This window comes from Cyanistes caeruleus, chromosome Z (assembly GCF_971803275.1).
Source record: "Cyanistes caeruleus chromosome Z, bCyaCae1.hap1.1, whole genome shotgun sequence".
NCBI lineage: Eukaryota > Metazoa > Chordata > Aves > Passeriformes > Paridae > Cyanistes > Cyanistes caeruleus.
Genome location: NC_141732.1, coordinates 52,750,080 through 52,776,370, shown reverse-complemented (window position 1 = coordinate 52,776,370; position 26,291 = coordinate 52,750,080). Strand labels below are relative to the sequence as shown.

General features: G+C 37.8%; 1 protein-coding gene across 10 annotated transcripts in view; it reads left to right on the top strand.

Moving 5' to 3' along the window:
• Window positions 1–19,494, top strand: part of KDM4C (lysine demethylase 4C) — a 253,824-nt gene extending 234,330 nt beyond the window's left edge. For 8 of the 10 annotated variants that reach the window (XR_015280377.1, XR_015280376.1, XM_086867884.1 and 5 more), the window contains 3 exons: window positions 12,439–12,558; window positions 16,372–16,464; window positions 18,531–19,494. Coding sequence is in view for 7 of the 10 variants with exons in the window: in XM_086867884.1 (XP_086724010.1) it covers window positions 12,439–12,558; window positions 16,372–16,464; window positions 18,531–18,707 (390 nt within the window). In the remaining 3 variants the exon portion in view is untranslated. Of the gene's footprint in view, window positions 1–3,575; window positions 3,691–4,464; window positions 5,182–9,656; window positions 9,880–12,438; window positions 12,559–16,371; window positions 16,465–18,530 lie in introns of those variants that run through there. The other 2 variants (XR_015280378.1, XM_086867888.1) reach the window with 2 other exon arrangements.
• The last annotated feature ends 6,797 nt before the right edge of the window (window positions 19,495–26,291 follow it).

The following is a 26,291-nucleotide window of genomic DNA, read 5'->3' as shown; positions in this document are numbered from 1 at the left end:
TTTTTCCAGTGATTTCTCTTCTGTATGCCTTTCTCTCTTTATGTCTTCTGACAACTCTTTTCTACTTGTCTACCTGTTCAAATCAAAATTTTAAATAGTAGTGTTTGCTGACTCTTTGTGAAAGGTCCATTAGACTGCCGGCATACAATAATTGCTTATTGTTCAAATTTTATTATTATGGCATGTAAATCTGTAAAAATTGGTAAGGAAATTAGAATGATTTGATTTGCACATTTTCTGGGCAATCTATAGATTTTTGGGTGCACTCCAGTATCATCATCACCAGCAGTTTCTGAAACTGTGTTATAGGAATGTAATGCCTTTCTGAAGGCAACAAGAGGCTAGATTGTATTTGGTATAAACTTAGTCAAAAGTTCTGAGAATAGTTTTTGTGGGAAAAGAGATATAATGAATTACAATAGTTTTAGCAACTTTCTAAAAGATTTATTAACTGTGACATTGAGTCTGTAAGCTGAATAATGTGCAGTTAATCTTGGGCTGGTACAATTGTTTTTTGCAGCATTACAAAATTGCTATGTAATCAAACTTACTACTCAGCATATTGTATGATGTCATCAAGTAATTCTGAAAACTTTTGGAAAGCAAATCTGAGAGCTGTGTGACGTGTCTCAGAAAAATTAGGTTTCTTCTTCTGGCTTGATGGATGTATAGAGATTGTGTAGGATTTGGCATTCTTGCATTCTATCTGTGAAATACTTCAATAATTTAAATATTTATGTATGTTATGAAGAATTTACTTTGAGCTTGTGAAAAGGGAAAATGAATTTTAACATACTTTTGGAGTTGTGAACTTTTCCACTAGATTTACAAGTCCTTATACACAGAATGCTATGGTTTTTACATGTGAATAACTGTTTGCATCTTCTGAATACTAATACAAATTAACTCCTGTTTTTAAAACTATGCTCTTAATGAGTTAAAACCAAACTATTTCAAAACCAAAGACTAAGTTAGAATGCTGCAGGTTGAAGGGTTTTATTTCATTGTTTAACTCATGAAGCTACAAAGCATCAGCAGATGTAATAGTCTTATTTTAATCTAAAACTTATACAGTAGTATAACTCTTGATTTAAGTGAGTCACTTTCACTTTACTTCATTACGGAGAATATGAATAACTTTGCTTTTGCTCTTGCTTTTTTGTTTCCTAGATCAGCAGAAAGGCAGGCAACTTAGTAGATAAGCATAAAAGATGAATATTGAACAGATTGTAAGCAAATTAAAGCCTCAAATATAAGTATTATCTTTATACCATTTCCTTGTAGAATAGCCTTTCCACTTTATGATGAAATGCTTTATGGATCCTTAACAATAATGATATTAGATGTGTTGAAGGGAATGCCTCATAGCTCAGCAGGAGAAACAAAATGGAAGATAAATCATTACTTTGCAGTTCATGATAAGATGGCTGACTTGGAAGTGAGGCAAGTGAGAGACAGAAATACATTACAGTGTTTCTTGTGTTTGCAAAAACAATGTGTCTCCTTGTCCGGGCCCACAATGAGTACAGCTGCGATGAGCCTATGGAGCATAGTTAGATCCCTAGAATTTGCAGAGGAATCTTTGAGATGAGGTGGGGCTACTGGGATTGGGATAGGAGCATTATTTCACCTCCCACCTCTGTTCTGAGGTAATCTAGGAATTGTAGAATTTTTTCATCTGTTATTTTACAATACTGTTGTGCAGAAGAAGATTATTTCCAGATTTATGGGCAGTCAGTGGAGGAAGTGTTACTGAAGTGAAGTGAAGTGAAGTGACTTACAGGGAGTCAATATACAGGTGGGCAGGATACAAGGTGCTAGGGTAGCATTCAGTCTCATCTGCCTTTAATGTAAGCGTAAGATAGGATTTTCTGCACTACAGAAACCTTGTTCCTCATATCAAATTAGACATCCAGGTCTCCTTGGCAACTTCAGCTTTCTACTGCTGACACTCAATGTTGTCCCATAAAAGTATATTGTACCCTTCAGTGTCCTCTCTACTGTACCTTATTGTGATCCCAGTATTACAGTACCACCCTGGACATCCTAAGTCGCATTCTTCAGTGTGGGTTTCAGTTGTTGTCTTCTGGGCAATTTTGTGTCTGTCAATTAGCATTATGCGTGAATTTGCATTGCATTTGCTGAAAGGCAATGCAATGGTTCAAATAGTAACTTTCTAAGCTGAATAGAAAATAAGAAAATTTTAGATTTATATGAGAATGCATGGTTTCCAGTTTTCTTTTGTAAAAGCCTACATTCAATTTGTAGGAGAACATTCAGTAATAGTTCAAAGACAACATGTTATACATCTATTTAAAGTATTTTTATACTCCTATTACATGATTCAAGGCTAAATTTGTTGAATTACAGTAAATATTCTGTTAATCTGGTGATTTCACTGAATTTATACCAATTCAAACCCGGAACTGCACTCCTGGGAATCAGGCCTTCTCTTTCAAATGCTAATGCACTGTGTAAATTGCTGTTCCTGTTTAGATAAAAATCTGACTGTGACAAATTAGCTACCACTCTCCTTTTTATTCAAATTGTCGTGGAACATATGAAACCTAATTCTGTGTTTCTAAAAAATTGCATCAACTAGTATATACTATCACCTTTGGAAAGAAAAACAGTTTGACAATCTGTTGAGATTAGTGGTTGTTTCAGAGAGTTTCCACAATTTGTTTCTCCGCTTGCAGTTTAATAGTGTTGGTAGATATTAATGCAGTGTGGTATTTGCGTGTATGGCCAGCTTTTCTAAATTGGAGGTGTTGGTTATATTGCATTAGTCATGCTCCTTTTATGAAACAATCACCAGTGAGCAGGACTGTAGAAGCTTAATCACTAGCACTTGTGTTGAAAGTTAATATTAGCTGAAGAAATGTAAGCAGAAAAGAAAATTTGGAACAAGTCCTTTTCTAGAATGGCCTTGGAAAGGCCACTTCCTGATGGTATGGCCACCCTTTTCTTGCTTCTGCAAGAAGCAACGGGAAGATTGCTTCTCCCTCTTGTCATGCCATTGTCATTTGGTTTCTCTTGGTACATGGAGCACTACCTCATTATGTGTACCCTAGTAGCAATGAGGTAGGGTAGTAAATTTAACCCAGGTCTTAATTTAAGGGGAAAATTTAAAAGCTGTAGTTCAGCTAGAGTAACCATGAGGACCATCTCTGTACAAAAGCCAAATGTTTTCATATTTTGAGTCTAGAGACTAGAAACCCACTTGAAATTGTACCAGCGAAAATCAGATGTAGTGTGTTTTGTCTATGTTGTGAGAAGTTATTGTTAAATTTGTGATTAACACAAGAATACTCTTTTGCTTTAAATTTTAGTGAATGTGTTATGAATTTAGTTTACTGTAAAGTGAATATCAGTTTCTCAAATATAAGACGACAGAAGTGCTTCAGAGTTTTGGAGACCATGCATTAATTTAAAGTTATTTTTCAGAAACCATGACATTTCTAGGATAAACGTCAATACAATGGCTTTCTCCGTGCAAATTTTTGTTAGCTAGACTAACAGTAAGGCCTGAACTATTCTTAGATGTCGCCACACCAGTGTTTTTTCTCAGCCAGGCTGGCTCCTGGCACAGCAACAGGAGGGGGCTGCCCCCAGAGAGACGGGCAGTCCAGGATGCAGCTTGCAGGGAGGAATGTGGGTCAGTACACCACACTCTACGGCTTTTGGATGGTAAGATGCACCAGGGATCAGAGTAAAGGACGGAGAGAGATCTTTGGTATGAAGCCTAGAGAGTTTATTGCCTTCAGGGGATCAGGGACCAGAACACCAAGAATAGGGTGAAACACTAGCTTATAAACAGGAAAGGATCAGTGGGAGGATACAATGCGGCAATCAACCAGGGAATCCTAGGGGAGGGATACAAGGCAGGGTATACATTTCACAAACCAATAGGGGAACACAGGGGGAGGGTACAGATCAAATACCTCAGTGAGGTCCCAAAGCATGGGGATTGATGGGGAACCTTCCAGCAAAAAAGGTAGGTGCCAGGTGGGATTGACAGTGAAGGTCCTGGAATAAGGGGTTGGGTTAAACTGACAGATAATTGGGAAACTGAGATGATTGGTTCATCAAGGTTCATCAAGGGGAGGCTGACACTGAGTGTTCTGGAACATGGGGGGAAGTGTTTTGGGTAAGTGACAGTGGGAAGAGGTGGGGATAACCCGGGGCAAACCAACCACAAAACAGTCCATAATATTGACAATAATAAAATGCCCTACCAGACTTAGATATTTAAGAAACGCAGGGAATGGCAGAAAATGAATATTTTCTATTTCTCTGATTGATTTTAATAATATATATAAATTTATGAACAAACACAGCATGATTTAGAGTAAAAATGATGTGTAGGTACATAGGAAAGCCAAGTTTAGTGCAATTACAGAATCTGAGTTCTTTCTAGTCAGTTTTTTAATATCTGCTTCTCTTTGATCTTTGTAACCTCAGGGCTAGATTATGAGCTTTCAGTCTGCCAGGAAGAGGATTAAAATACTGTGCCATGGCCCCTCTGCAGCAGGGATGGAACAATACAGAAAGGATCTGTTTCACCAGGCACACTGTGGGGCTGAAGTCAAGCTTCTGCTTGCCTCTGCCTTTTGCCATTCCATCTTGCCTGACTGCATGGACAAGAGTATACTGGAATTTGGAAGAACTTTATAATACAGAAAGCTGCAGCAGCAGAATGAAATGGATTCTTACACAGTCTTTCTGGAAGACTGCTGTTGAGTGATTGAAATACATTTTCCTAGAGGGTTTTGGTGTCATATGATACAGAAATAATGAGCGATTTTGAAAGATGAGAAATACATTCAACTAAAATAATTGTTACAAATGCTACTTTTGAGCTAACATTTGCACCAATTTTAAACTCATAGCATCTCAGAAAAAATAATTTCTGTCAGGTTCTATGTATTTTTATTCTAATCCATTACCATTAAGTGAAATAATTTATTGAATTTCTGTTTATCTTATTCTCTTGCTATGCTTACAGTGATGTACAGCAAAAAGCAGATTAGAAGTATGTACTCGTTCACAAAACCTGTTGCAAGAGTCACACTTAACCACTTCTAAGCTGTGTTGTTTATGTCAATTATAACATCAGTGGTATTTGACAACAATTTCAATAAACAGTAAGGCATTGTGTACCTTGTTTTGGAAACAAAACAGATCAAGAAGTGAAAGCCAGGAGTGTCAAGGAGATGCAGAAATGTTTGCTAAATGACATTGAGAAAAATACTGTAATTCGAATACAGTTTAAACTGAATATAGTCTAAACCAAATGACTTGAAAAATAGCAAAGTTCAGTGCTGTGTCTGCCAGTTAAACTGATAAACAGTGCTATTAGTACTGAGGAAAGTAAAACAGCAGCTCCTGAGGTTGTTCATGGGATTGGGATTGCTCAGTTAAAACACTCCTGAAGAAAGAGGTGCCAAGCTGATTTGTTTTCTGTTTTAGTTAATGCTTGATGACAGTTGACTGCTCCATGTTATGGATTTTGTACAGTCATCCCCCTGGGACATGTGTGGAAGAATGTTAATGATATGGTAGATTTTAAAATGACTTACCTAGTTTCAAAAGGATGAAATGGTTTAGAAAAAGAGGAGGCTAGTCTGCCTATTTAGAAATTTACTTTAAATTATGCCAGTTGATGAATGTAAACCTCAGGTTTTTAAACAGTGATATAAGTGTTATGGTTTGACATTGTCTGAATAACAGTGCACCCATGAAAAATCATTCACTCGTTCTCCTCTGCTATAGGTGAGCAGGGGAGGGGGAAAGAACAATTTAAAAAAAAAGAGGCCTCATGAGCTGAGGTAAGGATTGTGAAGGAAATACTTTTAAGGGCGAAACAGGCTCAAAACCTTCAAAGGTATAAAGAAAAAAAAATATTAACAGAATTAAAAGAGGATAATGAGAACTGAAATAAACATTTTAAACACCTTTCCCTTGCCCCCACCCCAGCCCTTTTTTCCTTCCCACCAACAGTGCAGGGAGACAAATGATGCAATTTTTAGTCTGTTTGTCACTTGTAAGAACCTTGCTTCATTTCACTTAGGGAGAGGAATCTCTTTTGCCATGCCATGGGGTGTTTCCTACAGGAAACAGCTTTCTGTGAACTTTTCCAATGTGATTTTAATTTTCACGTCTAACAGTCTGCCCGGAACCTGCTGCAATGTGAGTCCCTCCCACGAGTTGAAGTCTTCCCACAACTGCTTTTCATGGGCCATTTAGTTATGGGATGCACATTAAGGATGAGCTGTTCTAGTATAAAAGCAAGGGTCCTCTTCCTCTATTTCTGGAAGCAAGGGTTCTCTCTCTCTCTCTCTGAGTTCGAGTTTCCCACCAGATCACAGCTTTTCAGCATTCACACACTCCAGTGTGAGCACCCTTTTTCTCAGGGGCTATGAGTGAATGCTGCATCCCCCCATGCCCTTCATGAATTACAGAGAAACAGTTTGTTGTGTTATCATCCTCATCAGTGCTCACAGAAGAATCTCAGCTCCAACGCCCAGAGCACCTCTTCTTCCCCCTTCCTCCTTTTCACCAACCTTACTGTCACCATGTTGTTCTCCTTGCTTGTCTTCACCTTTTCCTTTTTTCTGACAGAATGGGTGTCCATAGATTCATTTGTTCTCAAGTTCTGTCAACTGAAAAGTGTTTTATAGAGTTTTGCAGCACGTAAAGGTTTATCCTGACTGGGCTCCAGATCGGGGAATTGCTCACTGTGCTTCTCAGTGTTGGTGACATGGTCCCCACCAGTGCTGCGGGAGCTGTGCCAGCTGCTGTGATGCTGGCTCCATTCAGTGCCTCTCTGCATGCAGGCTGCTGAAAAGGAAAAGCAGCTACCACCACTTCTGCCCTTCTGTCCGCAGCATGACTGGCTAAAAGTATCCAAGCAAGTAAAGTTCATTGTGAGCCGTACCAACATGGCAGTGCCCATGTGGTGCTGCCCCGGCCACGTGTCCTGGCTGTGTGGCCGCTCACAGACTGGGATGGCAGCGGCTGCTCCTGGCCTCGGCTTCTCCCAGCCTCAGCCTAAGGGGGCTTGCAGCACTGGGATGACCCCTGGTGGCATGTCCCAGCTGGGCCCCACAGGGAAGGGGACCAGAAGCCCCCACCCTGCACCCCTCCAAGGAGAGGGAGAAACAGGAATTGCATGCCTTTTTTCCTTCTTAAATATGTCATCCCAGGGGTGTTGCTAACTTCTCTAATTGGGCCAGCCAAAATGTCAATTGTCAGAGTCTTTAGGGATTGGCTCTGCTGGACATAGTAGAAGTTTTGAGGAGCTTTTCTCTCAGAAGCTACTTCTTTGGCTTCCTCTGCCCCCACTTAAAAGCAAGTTGTGTTATCCTAACACAACAAAAAAAAAACAAACATGCTTATTCAGATGAGTTAGTGGTGAATATGAGAAACTTCAAGAGGGAACCACTTGCAGAGAATACTCACATTTAATACTGTATACTGTAAATTTATTTTTCTTCAACGCCTTTCAAAGTTGTTGGCCTTATCTTTTCATACACAGGAAAAGAAATAAATCTTTATTGTATTGGGTTTTTTATACATGTGAATTTTTAGGGCTATGTTCAGGGAAATGTCTCAGGAATATTCATTAGCTTTAGAGAAAGTTCTTCAGACTTGCTACCTATTGATTGCAAATGTTTTTTACCTTGCAATGTTTTATTGTTTTCTCCTCTAGTAAGCCTACTGTAAGAGCACAGATGTGAGAACTGAGTTTACTAATCTCCCACTCTGATCTGATCAAAATGAATATTGATTTTGTTCATTCTGATAGAAGTTCTACAGAATGCTTATGCAAAAGCATGAGAGGGAGGCAAAAGCAGCTCTGAAAGCAAACACACTAGTCTAGGTTATCAATTGCAGGGTCAAGTTGGTGATCTTCATAATTATAACTCATCTATCCTCTCTTGAGTCAGAGTAGAATCACATCATCCAAACCATAAACAACAGACAGGGGATGTGATGGACCCCTGATTTGAATGGATAAGTGTTGGTGACTTTCTATTAGAATTCTGTTGTTTTCTGATGCAGTTTTAAACATTTGTCTACTGTTTGGTTTATACCCCCCCTAAAAGATGCCATATAGGCCACATTCTCCTATTTTTAAACAAGTTTTTGAGATACAACGACCAGTGCCCTCCCCGACAATACACAGTACCAGACAGCTTCCAATACCACACTGACTGCAAGAAACTCCTTCTCCATTGAAGAGATTCTCTTACCCTGTGCCCAGCAATGACATGAGGTGCTAAAGAAAAACCTCCAGGCCCTATTCATGACCCCTCCTGGCTATTGCAAGAATTAACCCTGTCATGGCCAGAACCAGGATACCATCATAGAAGGCCTCTAGATCAGTCAGACATGATTTGCCCTTAGTGAAGCCATTCTGGCTTTCTTGGGTCACCTCTTTGTCTTGCATGTGCCTTAATATGTCTTCCATGAGGATCTGCTCCATGATCTTCTGATGCACAGGGTAAGGCTCAAAGGTCTGTATTTTCCTGACTCTATCCTAATTTTAAAAATAGAAGCGATGTTTCCTTCTACAGTCACCAGGAGCTTTGTCTGACTGCACTGAATTTTCAAATGTGGTAGGGAATGATGTGGGAAAAGCACCTGCCAGTTCCCTCTGGACTCTGGGTTGCATATCATCAGTCCCCATAGACTGGTACCTATTCAATTTCATCAGGTAGACACAAACCTGTGCTTGGCATACAGTGAAAGGAACACTGCTTCTGCAAGCCTGTATAGAGGTTCAGGGGTAGATACTTGGTTTCAGTTGGCTTCTTTGGATCAAATCTAAAAGTCAAAGTCTCTTACAGTCTTAAAATTTTAAAAATAATTACTGAGTTTGAGATAGCTGATTTAATAACCAAAAACATAGTTGAAATAAAATCTTAGGCATCCAAGATACATCAGCTTTTGAAAGCTTGGGAGAATAGTCTCAATACTTCGTAAATAGTTCACCTCAAGCCAGAATATCTATACCTCTTTGGCTTAATTCAGGAAAGCATTTCAGCATATTTGAAGATATTTTCTTCAAGTGTCAGGGATTGTATTCAAATTATGAGAACATTTCAACATTTCAAGTTACTGGATTTCAGTGCATGCTTCAGGTGCAGTCTTCCTTCTATTTTCTTAGAGTGGCTCCACAGTTCCTACTCTGTGTCAGCCATCATCTGCCACTGCAGTTGGATTTATTACTTGAAAATTCCCTGTCCAGCCTTAATAAACCAAATCAACCTCTCTGGTAAAAGCAACAGAATATCAGAAGAAAAGTAGAAAAAAATGTCTTCTTTATCTGCAGTGCTATTCATGTGAATTCCTTAATGACAGCATAGAGAGCACCCCCAGTTTTTAACATGTGTTTCCAACATCTATTGCAAATAGATTGTTTACTATTTTAGTTCAGTATATATAATGAATTCCAAAATAAATGTTTTTAAACCCAGAAAGTACTTCCTTTAATAAACAAGAAAACTTCCAGAATTATTATTGGTATTAGCATTAGTATTAGTATTTACAGGTTTTGCTCTTAAAGTGTCTTTTTGAATGGGTATAAATTTAACACCAGGGAGACCATATCTACATTAATGTGTCTATTTATGGTCTTACCTGTACAGGAAGGATGGGGACATAGAGGAGCAAGTATGGAAAAAGGATATGAAAGTGATGCAGGAACTGAAGCAACTGTCCTAAGAGAGGACTGACAGAGCTGGGACTGTTCAGGAGAGCAGTACGCTCAGAAGGATCTTATCCAAATGTGTAAACATGTGATGTGGGAGGTAAAGAGGATGAAGCCACACACTTCTTGGTGATGCAGAGTGGCAGGATGAAAGACAGCAGGTACCACCTGAAATACAGGAAATTCCACAACACAGGATTTTTCTTCACTTAAGAAAAGACTTCTTCTCTGTGAGGGTTATTGAATGCTGGATTAATGGCCCAGGGAGGCCTTGAAGTATTCATCTTTAGAGTTAGCTAGTTGTGGTTGGGGTTGGAGCTTTGAGCAATAGCAGGAATGTGAAACTGGACACATAAGTGAATAGTATTTTCAGTACAGACGGGCATGATTTGTCCATTCCTATAAAGAAGAAAATACATTATGTAATTGTACAGGAAATGTGCATGGTTTATAAGCTGAATGTAGATTGAGCCACGCTGTATGTTATTTACAGCTGGTATGGGGATGTTGAAGGATTGCTATACCAACTGTATGTTGTCTGACTTTCTATTATGTGACTGGAAGAAGTGAGGTTGCATTTTTGCCATTTTGTCAGTCTAAGAAATGGGTCTTATCATTCCCAAGAAAAAAATGGTAAGAATTATGTGTGCAGTAAAAAAAGAAAAAAGAATCTCAAATGGTTATGATCCTGTGAAAATAAAGGGCAGGAGCTCTGCTAGAAATTAATAAGAACTAGTACCAATTTCCCAAATATTGTTCCATAGACTAAGACACTGTGATGATACATGAAGAATGAGGTTGTTATTTGTCTAGTTATTTGCATGAGGACTCTAATTTTCCAAATGAGCAATTCCATTAGCTGTCCTAGACTCTGTGAGATATCTTTTCTTGTGCAAGTTGCAAAGGGAGTAATTCATGCTGGGCTTTTGTTCTTGGAAAATTAATGTTAGGCTTGACATTGTTGTTGGATTGTTTGTTTTCAGGAAATTTACTCCATTCTATGATGCATTTTAAAAGTTTGTTTCAAGACACTTAGCCAAGACTCCTTTTTGCACTTTTGCAATAAATAGATAGTGGAAGAAGCATCATAATGACAATAACTATTTTGACAAGAATCACTGAGGAGAGAACAACTAAGAATACAGTCTAATTTAATTTATAGTCAGAGCTATGATAGTATTTAGTAATCCCTATCCCCTGCAAAATCATAATTATTCCACTGCAGCAGCCATCCTTTCCTCCTGCCTCTCCTGAAAATATTGGGAAGGGTAATACAGTAATTCCACTTATTCCAATGTATGGTGACATTGAAAGGATATATCTTCTCTGTTTGTCACAGCAACCTTTGCCAGGCAAACATAGGGCATTTTTTAAAGCCTTTGCATAGCACCTGAGGGTGACACAGACAGTACTGCCATGCCCAGAAGTGTTTCTGTGAAAATCCAGCTTTTAATTTCTTTTATCCCATGTTAGATCAAATAATGGATTAAAATACATGTGATTAAAATCAGTTTATAAAGGTTGAATTTGGCTAGAATGATATTACATCAAGATAATGTCCAAGTGAGGATCACTGGAGTGCATTTTTTCTCCCACCTTTTAAGTTCTTTGTCATGATGATCGTTGGCCTCTGTTGGAATTGAATTGTTCAGCTCAAAATACAAACATTTTTATAAGTTATTCTGTGTAAATCTAAGAAAACAGTGATACTATTGTGGCAACCTAAGATAGTATCAGGTCCTGCCGGACCTTGTCACTGAGTCCTTAAACCTGAGTCCTTGTCTTTATCTTTTCCCACTGTAGACCACTTACGAGTGAGCTCAGGTAATGTGGTCACTGAGTAAGTCCTCTCGCACCCAGGAGAATACCACTCAGCACTATTTTACATGACAGGTCTTGTGATGTAGTCACTATGAAGTAGAGATGCCTTTTTTTGGGGTGAGGATTTGAATGGAGAATTGGTGAGCCCAAATGTGTCACATAATTTTCTGGTCCTTTGCCTTATTTCTTCATGTGAGAAGCTGCTGCTATGGGTATGTGGTTGGCATGCTCTGAAAATGGGTCATTTAGGTCACAATGCGATGTATGGGACAAAAGAAACCATTACAGGAACATGTTGCAGCTACTGATGCTCTGACATGCTCAATAGTCAGGCACAAAAGTTGGCCAAACCATTGGAAGAAAAATTCCTTCCTGATTTTATTTTGTAAGCATTTGGATTCTTTTAGTGTTTCTCCATCAGCTAAGCAAAAAACTCATTGGCATTTTCAGTATTTATGGTTTGATCCACATTTGTTTCAGTCAGCAAAGATAGCATCCAGCAAAAAATGTGCAGTGGTTAATGAAACATGAATTACTTGGATATGTAAGAGAGAAACACGGTTGCACACGGTTTTGCACTTTAGTGGTCCTTGTTTTCAATGTGTGTTAGAAATAAATTTTGGTGGAAGTGTATCATAGTTGCTGATAGCTGTCTGATTTATGCATATGTTGTCTTGCCAATGCAGCATCAAGCTGTTAAAGAGAGTGTTTCTTTCTTTGGTCAGTATTTCATTTTTGTAAGGGCTAACATTAGCATTAGCCCATTAGCAAGATTATAAAACTTGAAACATGCATGGCAATAAATCTTCGCCAATTACCGAGTTGTAAAAGCATCTTACTGGTAATTTCAGTGCAGTGGCTCACTCACTGATTTGAGAATCCATCTTTCTTATAAATAGAGCAGAGATTGCCTAAGGCTGGGTCCACCTGCAGAGGGAGAAGTTGTCCAAGTGAAATGGCCTGATGGAAAACTGTACAGTGCAAAGTATCTGGGAACAAATACAGCTCACATGTATCAGGTGAGTATCTATGTTTATTAACATACACTTCCTTTTCAGAGGTCTATTGTAACTCACTCATTTGGCTCTAGCATTGGAGTGGCCAGCCATACCTTCAAAGATTAAGAAGGCTGAAGTGTGATCTCTTATTGTAACTTTATTTATGTAACACTATGTAAAATGTAACTTTATTTACCACACTTTAACTAGTACATAAAGCTTTCCAACCCAGTAACAAGTGCTGTGCACTGTTTGGGAAAGAGGTTTCAATTGGTCTAACAAAATCAAGAAAATTGTTTTCTAAGAGCTCGGGTAAAGATGTGGAACATTGAGATTGAAAGGTAACATTTGTTATTTTCTGTTTATTTACCTTCATTTGATATCAGCTAATTATATGATTAATGACATAAAATTAAGTATTGGTATGAGCCTACAGTGAACCTGAGGCATTTCATAAGTGGTTGGAAGGGAGGGCAGTAAGAAGAAAAGCATCACATTCGTCAGAGGCATTTTTTAATTAATTAATCGAAGGAGCATTTTATTCTAAGCAAAGGCAAAAGGGAGCTGAACACTGAAAGCAAAGCTAAAAAGCTGACTTCTGATTTCAGAACAGCAATTACTGGTTTTTTATGGGCTTGCCTTTGAGAAAAATCAGTCAGCAGCTTTGAGTACCCAAGTGAATGGTAGAAACTGCAATAAAACAATCACAATAATAATAATAGCACTTCTGAAAGAATGAGAATCTAGATACATTTCTTTTATATATATGTAATCATTTTCACTTATGTAACTCTTTTCATCAGGGGACTCACATTACTGTACCAAAATGGCAAATTTACTATTATATCTCTAGATAAATTAAGGCATGGGGAAGCTAAATTACTTGCTGCATTGACCTTCTCACTTTGCCAATGACTTGCAATCCAATTCAAGTCCTCAAATGCCTAAAGCCTTGAGCTAGTCTCTAAATCTTCCTCTTCCCTTAAATTTAGCAGCTGTATTATGTTGTGAAGGTGGAAAGTTCTTTATAAAGCATAAAGATTATTTTTCTATAGTAACATTAATCTTCAAATCATTTAATCTTTTGAACGACTAGTCTTCTGAGGAATACTGTGAGGTAAACCAGATGAATGTTGTTGTCTTTAACATTTGAAGGAATTTGACATAGTCAAAACAAACAACTTTGTCTTATTTTAGACCTCTTGAACAACATGATGAAACAAGTTCTGTTTAAGGAAAATGGATAAGCATGTGGAGGCTCAGCATAGCAAGCCTAAAGGAGACTCAGAGTTCCTCAGCATAACAAGCATAAATTCCTGTAAATTGCCTTTAACAACCCCTATCATGGGGGGAAATGACAAAGTTTAAAGATTAGAGGGAGTCCATATTGCAATACATAGAACTATAGAGACAAGCAAGTATTTTGTCTCCAGGATGAGAGAGGAGGCTGCCTGTGGCCACAGGTTACAAAAAGTTCATGACAGGGACAGTGCAAGATTAACTTCAAAACGTAGTAGTTCTTCCTCTGATCTTTCTAAACAATGTCTAAAAGGTCCCAGGACTCACATGTACACAAAAGTTTCTTTTCATCTAATGTGACCTGTTGTTGCACCTTTGAAATTCTCATACCCAGTCTTTTGTGGGATTTCTTTGATCTCGTAAGGCAAATCTGTCCTAGTTGGAAAACTCTGTGATTTTTCCTCATGTTCATCAGCCATTTGTACCAAAAGTGGCAGTACTTGAGCATGGAGGAACTATGACACAATGCACCAGAATTTGTATCATAGAGTTTGACATTTGTCAGCCAATATCCTACCCAATCTGTAAGCAGGGCTAAACCTGCCAAATGAAGCAGGTGCTCAAGTGAAATTACTAATATGATCTACATCTGATTTTTTGATGATTTCTGATACTGAGGTTCACAGTTGAGCTAATTAATTTATCCATTCACTCAATTAATTGCTTTCTAACAGCTTGCCCTTTATGATGTTCTTATAGAAAAAAATCTCATGATGATCATAACATATCATGGAGACAGTAAAGCAGCAGAATGCAAGTGAAATAACTTACTTGATAAAACTGATGATTTGAAATGCAGGATCTGCAATCTGAATTGAAATGGAGCTATTAGAGATAGTGGATTTATATTTTGCATGAATCATGATACTATTGAAAGTCTTAGAGAAGCTCTTGTGTTTGTTACTAAGTGTAGACAAATTATTTCCAGTGTGATAAGATGGACTATTCCTGAAGACCTTCCACATACTTTTCATCGTAAATGTGCAATATATTTTATACTGTAAGCATGACAGATTCTCTAGTATGAATCATTTGCATTGTACTGCACAGTATGAGTAAAAACAAATATACTGCCCATTTAAGAAAAGATTTTCTTATCACATGAGTGTCAGAGTTAATTTCCTACCCAATTTTTTCACCAGAGATGCAAAAGATGTTATTGCCAACTGTACTATGCAAAAACATTACCAAATGTATTGTGCAGGAAGGAGCAGGAATAACAAAAGGACTGTTCCTGCATCCTGGACTGCCATAATTTAATTAAACAAGCTTAAGGCAAATTGACCTTTAAGTTCCTCTAACATACTGCTAACAGAGTAGGCTTATGGGGTTAGTAACAGGAGCAGAGAGGAGTAAGGATGACTTTTGTGACTTTGTTATCCGTTTGTGCGCTCTGTGCATTTTAAATGCATTCCAGATTTGTGCAGCCCTATTAGTTGCAGTGGAAAAAATTGTTTTTAAATAAGTTAATAGATCATAATCTGTATCCTGGCTTTTGAGAATGGGAGTATGGATTTTTCAGCTGTTCACTTATAATCTGAAATACTCAGCCATAGCAAGCTTTTAATTTGAAACTAAAAACCCAGTCCATTTGCAAGTTCAAATGCATGATTTTTCAGTTTTATCTGTAATAATACTTTTGGTAAGTCAGTATTATCCTGTGTTTATATTTGTGCTTATTCTTCTAGTCAAGTGTGCTGTTGTCATTCATATAGTCTCATTAAATCACCTAAGGATGTAGAATGGCACTTCTAATTTTATACCAAACTCTAAATTGTAGTTTCTGTGGGAACTAAACTGCAGTCACAGATAATGGCTGAAATTCACAACTGTTATATGAAGTATTAAAATAGAGAAAAAAATCAGCAGCTACTGAAAAAGCTTAAATGCTTCAAAGCCTCAGCATTTTAACATTCCTCACACCTAGTTACATTTCCTTTCTCATTTTCTGCTAACAGGGTTCATATTGGATTAAATCTAAACCTAAGCATGATAAAGCTTTTCATCTTCTGAACAGAGCATTTAAAAGAAATTCCATCAGATTCAATAAAATTCTGTTAACTGGTATTTCCTTAGTTGTCACTCACACTTTCTTTTGACATGGTCTTCCTCAACCTTGAATCACAGGATGTTAAAATTAATTTTTTATTTATTAGTAGCAAGTAAAAAAATTAGAGACAAATAAAAATGACACAAGGACATTTTAATATGTCACTCCTGCAAAATAATGTTGCCTGTCTGGTTACTGTTCAGCATTCCTAATCTAAAAAATTTTACTTCATTATATATGTGTCAGTGCTGATTTTGAAGTCTCTTTGCTTAGATACTATTTTCAATGTAGGTAATGCAGGTATGTGCTGCAATTCCTAAGAAATAACATTATTTGTGTTTCAGCCTAATTTTGTGCTAAAACAGATGGCAAAATTTCTATATATGTCTTCTTTGCTTACATATGTATTTTTATCTGGAAACATTTCCAGGAGCTTCCTGCAAGAGTTAATCATTATTTTTTTTCAATCCATTTTTTTCAATTAGGTGGAGTTTGAAGATGGTTCTCAAATAGTAATGAAGAGAGAAGAAATATATACACTGGATGAAGAGCTTCCTAAGAGAGTAAAAGCACGTTTAGTGAGTATTTGCTGATGCTAATTTTATCTATCTATCTATCTATCTATCTATCTATCTGTCTGTCTGTCTGTCTGTCTGTCTGTCTCTATCTACTCAAAAGGCCAGTAACACTGGATTTATTTTGCATTTTCAGTTTAAACAGACTCATTTTTTGTGAAGCTTGTGCTATTCAGACCAGCTGAATCAACCCAATTAGGAGATGTGTCCATTTGCTAGTGAGATGGTTAGTTGTTCTTCTAGTACAGGCAAATGCTGTTGTCAGACATAATTCTTTTCTCCTAAAAGGGACATTGTGTTTGTCTGATCTGTCAGATCAGGAATGATCAAGTTAGTAAACATTTAAATTGACATTATATTCTTTCAGGATGCTTATAACAGGTATAGTTTTAAAAAAACTTCCCAGCTTCTCAGAGCTTTGTGATTTTAAAAGCCTTGATTTAATAAAAAGGCTATTAACTTATTGTAAGAAACAGTGTAACTAATCAAAACTCATTAATATTGATGGTAGGACTTACCAACATTTCACTAGTCTTTGGTTTAAAACCAAATCTTTGCTACTTTTAAAAAATTTCCTGCTGTTTCAAACAACATCCACCAGCTACATTTTTATGTATATATGCCAAGTGGCTAAGTGTTGAACCTCACAGAGAGCATAACTCTTAGATGTTGAAAAGGGAAAGTTCTTCCATACATTTGTTGGAGGAGATGACTATTTTTAGCTGTCTTAAAACAGTTCTTTCTAATGCAAAGTGCACTGGTCAAATATTCTGGGTTAAGAAACCTTTATGTCTGTGAATTTGGGATAAATGCACAATCTTTCAATGTCCTTACTAGGGTTAACATAGATGTCTTGGAGAATGTTAAAAGAACCATCTGATTATATTTAATGGGGCTTTTAATTATATATATATATATATGTATGGAAAGCATTCCATAGCCATTTTTTGTTTAGAATTGCGTTCTCAGGATAATAATGGGGTATATGCTATTGTTTTTAAAATTGATTTTTTAGAAATGTGTATTTCTGTCTCTGTATTTTTTTAAAATTAATTTCATTAGGGAGTTAACTATAAATTAAAAACATTAAATTTGGTCTGCTGAAGAACACACACCACAACCATTGCTGAGACCACTGCATGATTTTCTACTAGTACCTTAAATTCTAGAAATATGTAGGTTAGTCCTCAAGGCATGCCCAACACTGTTGCTGTAGGACACAAAATGATTCACACTGACACAGTTCAAAGTATGAAAGGGAAAAAGAAGGTTTTTATTTTTGTGACTCAAGTATTTATAGATTCTCGACAATGACCACGGATTGTATAGTTAGGTTACCACCTGTCCAATCACTCTGGTCATGAGAAACATCCATCAGAAGACATTTCTCTGAAAGAATGTAAAGACATCTATGTTTATAGTTACTTTCCTGGGAAAGTAGCTAGAAAATATGAAAACAAGGTCAGAAGGCTTAATTTTCAGAGCAACACAACACCTCCTTGCCCTCCTCATGCTGAACACAGTGCAAGTTAAAGATAGCCTATGATCCTGTTTCTGTCTCTTGAAGTAAAAGACACCAGTTCCTTCTAAATTATGTTTTCCTTAGTCTTGGGAATTCCTCCATGACTCCAGTAGAGTAAATTGGTCCAAAATATTTTGCTTCTGATTTTGCCCAAACAGCTTGCTGTTTGTTGTTCCACTGCTTTGTTAGTGGGGATTTCCAACTGGTTTAAATCTGATAACAAATGACCAAACCGTGACCCTGATCCTTTGCAAATTAGGCAGGTTTCTTTTCAGGTACCCATGACGTAGTACCTTGCATTTAAAACTTTTCTGAATGGTACAAAGTGGTGAATATTACATGATACTGCTAGGATCAAACCTGCCCAATGGCTGCATCATTTCCATGTTGCTGTTTTCTCACCTAGAATTAGCATGACTGTGTGATACAGGTGTTAATTAGGTGTTTTCAAGGAACACTACTGATGTAGAGAATTCAATACTGAATAGGACATGCAAAATACGGAAAGATGAAATAGTATGTATGTGTGATTAATGTCTGATTTTAGTCTACAGCTTCTGACATGAGATTTGAAGACACATTTTATGGAGCAGATATTATCTTGGGAGAGAAGAAAAGGCAGAGAGTATTGAGTTCTCGCTTTAAGAATGAATATGTGGATGATCCAGGATACCGCACCTTCTTAAAAAGCTCATTCCAGAAGAAGTGCCAGAAAGGACCATAAAGGAAGCAAGAGAAGAGAGGGTTCTTGATTAAAAAGCATGCAGCATTATTCACAATTGGATTTCATTTAACTGAAACTTTTACAGTGAACTAATCCATACACCAGCCTTGTCATCTGAAGTACTTGAGTTCTGATTTCATCAGTTAATGTATTTAAGAATTTGTAATGTTTTGTGTCATAAAACCAGGAGAGATTTCTAAAGGATATGTTGAAGGAAAGTTTCAGTCCTGCTCTCATTGAAATAAATGGTAAAATTCCCTCTGAATTCCTTGTTTCACAATTCTGAGAAGGAGACCTTTTAGTAAACAAGAGATAATGTCAGTGGCTTACTTTTTTCTGCACACAGGAAAGTACATTAAGTTAAAAATAGCAGTTTTATAAAGTATTTTTGAAATAAAACCAGATTTGTACAGTACTGAGACAAAAAAGGCTGTCCTTACTTTGTACATTTTTATGTCGCTACTGTTTTCAGTAGGATTTGATGTGGACTCAGCTATTGATTTAGATATTTTTGGCTTTTAAGAGAGGTATCTTCAGCACAGCAAGGATATTTTGTATATTTAAAAAGACAGATTTTGGCAGTTATTTTTAAACATGTTTTACATAAAGTCTATTAAAAATGGCTACTTGTATAAATTTCTTTCACTGTGGGTATGAAAATTAGAGTTTAAATATATATGCTTAACAGCCTAATTTTGAATGACTATATTCTGGCTTTTATTTTGAAATAATGTTCTAGCAATGTAATAATGTTTTAAAATAAATAAATACTTTACTACAATTCCAACATTTTTCCTGTTTATGTGATTTTGAACACTATTGTATCATACCTATAGGAATCAAGAATAGATGCTGGATTTTCCTGAACTCAACAGAATACACACACACACACACACACACACTCCCATAGCTTAGTGTTAAAATGCAGAGTTGTTAAGTACTTTCATTTCTTGTCTTTCCATTTCTCTTCAGTCTTTGGGATCTTGACCTTTTTGGATGTTTCACAGAAAGCAGAAAGTCTGAATTTGTCAGAAAACTTGGGAATGTGAACCTAGAAGGCAGAATTATCAAAATGACATCATCTCTTTCTTGTAAATTGGACAGTCAGCAGGATTTCTGACTGTCTGCCACAGGAAAAAACGCCCTCCAAAATCCAATTTTAATCTGAGCAGTGCTGTTTCTAGGGTTCTGCTTGCAAAAAAATCTGAATATATGGACCCAAAGATTCTTTTGTGTACAAAAACCCAGTCCTTTATATGATGAGGCATACAGATCTTTGTTTCACTGAAGCCTTTCAATGATTATTCTTATTTTTTCAATTGGACAGTGAAATATTTTCAATTGCTATGTGACACCTCAAGTCACAGTGTTAGTTTTCTGTGTTACATTAACTGTCTTTTCTTGTACCATGAAATCACTCAAAATCCCTTTAGTCTAAGAAATTGCTTAGCTGTGACAATTGGAATGTATATCTAATTGATAACACTTTCTCTAAAGGCATTGGGTTGTGGTGGATGCTGTCTGGGATATTTCGCAGTATCAGGGCTCTTTTTAGTATTGTGAAGAAAAGATAGAAACTAACGATGGATTTGCGAAATGCAAGATTGCTTCTGCCTTCTACAGTTATATGCAGCCGATAATCATGTTGTATGGGGTTTGTGTGACTGGATTTTTGCAATGTGATCTACAGGGGCAGCTTCTTTGAGAAGCTGCTGGAAGCTTCCAGCAGAGCCAACGCCAGCCAGCTCCAGGATGGACCCAGGCTGGAGCAGGCAGTGCCTGAAGGACTGTACCCTGTGGAAGAGTGATACACATTACAGCAGTTTGTGGGGAACTGTTACTGCCCGTGGGATGAGCTCGCACTGGAGAAGTTCATAGATAGCTGTCTCCTGTGGGAGGGACCCTGTGTTGGAACAGACTCCTCTCCCTGAGCAGTGGTAGGAACAATGTGTGATGAACTGAGCATAAGTTCCATTCACTGTCATCTTCTGGGGGGAAGGAGGAAGAACTCAGAAAAGAGGGAGATGCAGGAGGAAGGTGTTTTTAGGATTTGAGTTTACTTCTCATTATCCTGCTCTGATTTTGTTAGTAATAAATTCAGTTAAAAGCCCCAGTTTGTCTTGTTTTCCCTGAGATGGTGTTCAGTTTGTGATCTCTCCTGTCCTTAACTCATTAACTTCATGTTATATTCTCTTCTCCCTGTCCAGCTGTAGAGCTGAGTGACAGAGTGGCTTTGGTGCATGCCTGGCACTCAGACAGGGTCAACCCACTACACCAGTTACTGATGCTTTTTTTAAAAATACTGTGTTCTGTGATAAGAAAGCTTTTATAATCTTCCATTAAGAACTATGGCATTATTAAATTGTTAAATACATATTAAAATATTTCTTAATTAGATAGGTGATGCTATATGGTACGAGAGAGGCTAGAAAATCAAATGAATGTTCTTTGTCTGGATCTGATATGACCTTTTATGACACTATGAATAAACCCCTCATTTCTATAGAGTGGATTTTTCTCTTCAAGATCCTTGAAATTTGCTGACTAAAGGGTTGCAAATTTAAAAAAAAAAAATCATGAAAAAGGTAGGCTTCTTTCTCCTTCTACCTTTCATCAAGAAGGTCTTTATTTTGGAAGTTCTCAAAGGCACTGAAATTATTTCTGACCTTTGTAAGGTACTAGAAAATACTTCTGAGTAAATGAAAAGTGTAATTGTCATTATTGCAGTTTTGTGTCTCCTGCTTCAGGACTCATGGTCTTTGCAAACTGGATTGGCCAAACAGCTGGCCTGGAATGACAATTCCCCTTCCCTTTTAATTCCTGAAAAGCCACATTATTCTGTTCCACAGCACATATTGTTATGGACCTTTCAGTTATATGAGAGACAGAATACATTGATGTGGGATGCTCTGGGAAACCAGGAGCTTGCCACAAACTGAATCAGGCAGGTGGACACCAAAACAGGGTTGCTGGTTATCCATGTAACCAATTCTCAATAGCCAATTTCTCAGGTAGAACATCTGTGTGTTATATTTTTTTTCCTGGTGTTAGAGACAGATACATTTTTTATAATTAAAAAGCACGCCAGCATTTATGACCGTTTCCATTACAGTGTCTTTGTGAGGAAATGTGCAGTAGGGTAGGAAGGGTGAAGCCCTGTTAAGGACTGGCTAACTGACATGGCATGGTATTCCTAGGAGTAAAAAAACCCCCAAAACTCAAAAAAACCCACAAAAATTGAATGCTAATAGCAAGAGAGTACAGCACACTCCAGGACAGGATGGACCATGTTCTTTCTCTTGCCTTATATGTACAAGTAGCTGTTCTGTGTTGCGGTGACTGTTTAAGTTTATTTGCAGTTGTAAGTTTGTCAGTTATATGGTTCATTCTTGTGCCCTGTTCCTCCTAAGTTGGTTTGCCCCTAAGAGTTGTATCCTTCCCTGAACTGCCCTTCATTGTAAACCCAACCCCTTATTCCTGAGCCTTCCCTACCTGTCACCACAACCCTGCCCCTACCCCTTGTCCATTATTGTAAACCCTGCCCTTTGTTCTGGATCCTTCCCTGTCAGTCCCCTAACCCTCGAGGCCCCATTGGCCTGGGTGACAGGTCCTCTCCTCCCCCTCATCCCTGTTGGTCCCTGCTTTGTAACCCCCTCCCTTCTCTGGTCCCTTCTGGATTTCCCATTGGCTGTTGGTTTGCACCCTCCCGTTGTGTTGCTGCTGTTTAAAATCTGGAGCACAGCGGTGCTCAGGGCTCTTTGGTCCTTGACTCCCTTCAGCAGTAATCCTTTCTCTGCTGGAACCTCTCACCGAGAGCCTCCTCCTTTACCCGCTCCTTGACTGTGGCTGACAATCCTGCCTGTTGAGCACTAGGCTCAAAGGGGTGCTGATAAAGCCAAGGTAGTTCCCCACACCTAGTGCAGTTGCTGGTGTGTTTCTCTGAGCTAGCCGGGGCTCCAGCGTCTGTATAGTCATAACAACTGAAGGGCATGGGTGAGAACAGAAAGTAGTGGTTTGGTCAGGATACAAAATTCAGGATTCAAAATTATTCACTCTCATCTGAAAAATATCAAGGAAGACTCTGAAGTACTTCAATTTATGCTGGTTTCTGAAGCAGAATGCTAAGACTCTGATTTCCACAGCTATAAGTAAGGTCTGATAAAATCAGATTACTAGAATTAGATAAAAAATTAGATTACTTCTTTTGAATCCTATTTTCTATTGTATTACTGTAGCAAAGCAATTTTGTTGACGCTTAATAGGAGTTCTGCAGTATATTGTGTTGTGCTACAGTGGTTAAAATTTTTCAATTAGAGTAACAGAAAAATTCCTACAAAATATTTTTGCTTTGAAGCTTGTTTATACTTTTCAATGGTAATGCAAGTGAACTGCAATGTTTTGTAACAGAGAACTTAATATGATATCCTGATATTTATAAGCAAAATAGAGCCAGGTAAAAGCTATCTCTTCTTATGCAGTTCCAGTCTTTCTGATTTTGTGAAATGTTTTCCAATGTAGAAGATGATCAATAATAACAAAATATTTGTTATTTGTGCTAAATAACAAATATTTGCATTTTCTATCTGTGCTTCTCAATATAGCCATCTCTGTTTAGTGGCACAGTCACCACTATTAAGTTTGATAGTAGATGAAGGCAAAATTATAACTCCACTTACTGGTATGAAATGCGTTTTCTTCAGTCTCTAAATTTTGTAGTGGATTTTCTGTTTCTTGTTAGTCAGCTGAAGTATTTAATGCCAGTGTTCAACATATATTAGTAGGAGAGAAAGCTTATGTAGAGTAGGCAAAAGGAATCTTTCCTGCACATATGCACAAAAGGCATATCCATCTCTTTAGAAAATTGCAGAACTATCTGATAGATTTATCACATACCTTCACATTTCAAAAGCCATCTCTGGGGTTTCTAGTCTTGAATTCCAAATGCCTTAGATAGCATTTTTCTCTGACACATCTAGCAAAAAGAAAATGATGGTGTTATGGTAGGGCATTAAAGTTTTACTGGAGTTCATCTCAGCTGTTGTATATACAGTCCTACTCAGTTGTAACTTCACTGTTACTAGCACACTGAATTGTCCTAAAGCCATCCTGCTGTTATTCTCAACACTTAAATGTATTTCCTCTAAAGTTAGATTTGTAGGCAGAGCCGGTAGCTGGTAAAACTTTTGTAAGAGCCTGTTTTGAGTTACTAAAAACTTTGGCAATTTAGATATCCTACAGCTGAAATTTTTATGTGCTGGTTTGTGTGAAAAAGTCAGGAAACTTTATGTCAAACAATTGGGTCCTTTGGAATGTTGAAGAGGAGGATTAAGGATGAAAAAAGTAATCTTTCTGTCCCAAAGTTGCCCAGGCCTTTATTTGACAACCTGTCTGGTTCCTTTATACAGTGAAAGTCCCTTTATACAGGGACCTGCTGGTGACTGGAAGAGTGATTCCCATTAGACTTTAGAGGTAGATTTGTGAAGCGTTTCTGTAGATATGCTATCATTTGACTGAGCTATCATGAACTGGTCTGTGGCTGGGGCTCTGAGGTAAAGTCTTGGAAGAACCTGTACCACTTCAGGGCTCGTTCCACCACAGTGCCTTTCTGCAGTGAAGGACTGGGCTGTGCATACATTGCTGCCACAGCTCAGCACTGGCCTCTCAGTCCGGGGCAGCCTTTTGTCTTTTTCTTGTTCACCCTAGTTACTTCAGTCGAACATAGAGGCAAACTCTTGTTGGTTCTCAATGGCCTGCTGAAGTTGCTGCTATATCAAAAACAGGATGGGAAAAAAAAACCCCAAAACAATCCAAAGAAGAAAAATAAGGAACCCCAAAATGCTCCAATCCAAAAGCATTAAAAAGTTGGAGACAAATATGGAGAGTTCATGGAGCTGGAAGGAGAAGAAATAGGAGTACTAGATTCCTAAAAAGATATTTGTTCACGGTCTCTGCAGAACCCAGAATGCCTGAGGGTCAAATTTCTTGTGGTATAAGCAAATGGCTGTGAAATGTACCAGCAAATTACTGAATGATTGCCTTTAGGAACAGCTATTCCTGATGCCAATTACTGCATGAACTCAAGGAGCAGTTATCTCTGTTCTCCTAAGGATCTGGTCCTTCTGTACAGATGGGAAGTCAGTTATATGGGATGAGATTTTAATTTTTTTCCCAGATTGATTACCAGAAAAAAACAGGTTTTGTGTTTGAGTGCTTTTCAATTACTATGCTAAAGATACAAAATATGAGGTACACAGCCAATGCCAAAATTTTCCCAGAAGATACATAATGCTTTACATTTCCTCATATATTCCTTACAGATCCAGTCACTAGAGGAACTGTAGGAAAGAATCACCATAATGACTCTCTGGAATGCACAGGAGTTAAAAGCAAGGAAGAACAGAGACGAGGCGCTGCATTCCCAAAGGCATTTTTTTGGCACAGTACTAACATTTGATGGCAGTGTCATGCTACATTACTGAGAAGAAAAGGCTCAAGGTACAATGTAACAGAACAAAATTACCTTTGAGAAAATTCCATATCTAAAGTAGTCCATTGCAATCTACCTTTTCCTTTCTGTGTGGGCATATGTAGCATACATAAATAATAAAAAAAAGCTGCTAACCTTAGTCCAGTCCAGGTGTGGCAGTCAAGGGTGACTTGCATGATCCTGTTATTTTTTTTTTTTGAGTCCAATTAAGAGAGTAAAAGCAGGAACAGGTGAATTCATTGTTATCTTTTATCTGTAAAAAGAAAGGAGCAGGTAACAGTTTCCTTTTCATATTGGCATTAAGATAGATTTTGGCTCTGAATATATCTTCTTGTTATTTCAAGAGTTCAGTCCTCTCAAAAGAAGGGATGGAATCATTCCGCTCTCTGCTTATCTAGTAGTGTATTGCCCACTTCAAAGTCCCCCACCAAAAAGCAGTCAAAAACGACCTAAAATTCTTCCAGCTCCAAACACACAAATTGAAAAAAGGTCAACTTCCTATTTTTCTGTGGCAGCTGTGTGGAGCCAAGATGCAAGGGACAGAGATCTCTGGAATGGGAAGGAGTTCAGTGTCTCCTATGTGTCTCCATGCTCTCTCTGTGAACTTTTATCTATCTGATGCCTTAAGACTTGGCTTGAGACAGGCAGAGTATGTTCTGCTTCACTTTGTAATGCATAATGCCAGTATGGTCTGTAGATGGGGAGCTGTGATGTATCAGATAAAAAAATGGGTATTGACTACTGCATTTTGGAGACTACTGAATAAAGACATAGCTACAGGAAACAGTGGCTAAAACCAGAAATCATTAGGTTTTTAATGTTCTCGCCCTTGTCATCCACTGAAACAAAGTGACACAGAACAGCATATCAGAGCAAGGGCTCACAGCTTTGATGCCATCTTCCTGTTTGATTTTGGGCAGGTCTCCAGAGATTATGTCTTTCCTTATAGAAGTTAGTGGATGTGACACCATGTAAGCTGGTTTAGCAAGAGAATGTGAAAAATAAATGGAAAGTACATTGTCAAATAGCACAAAGAACTACATGGATGAAATTCTTCAGAAGCTCCTTTTGGCGAAGGGAAAGTCAAGCAGAGGCTA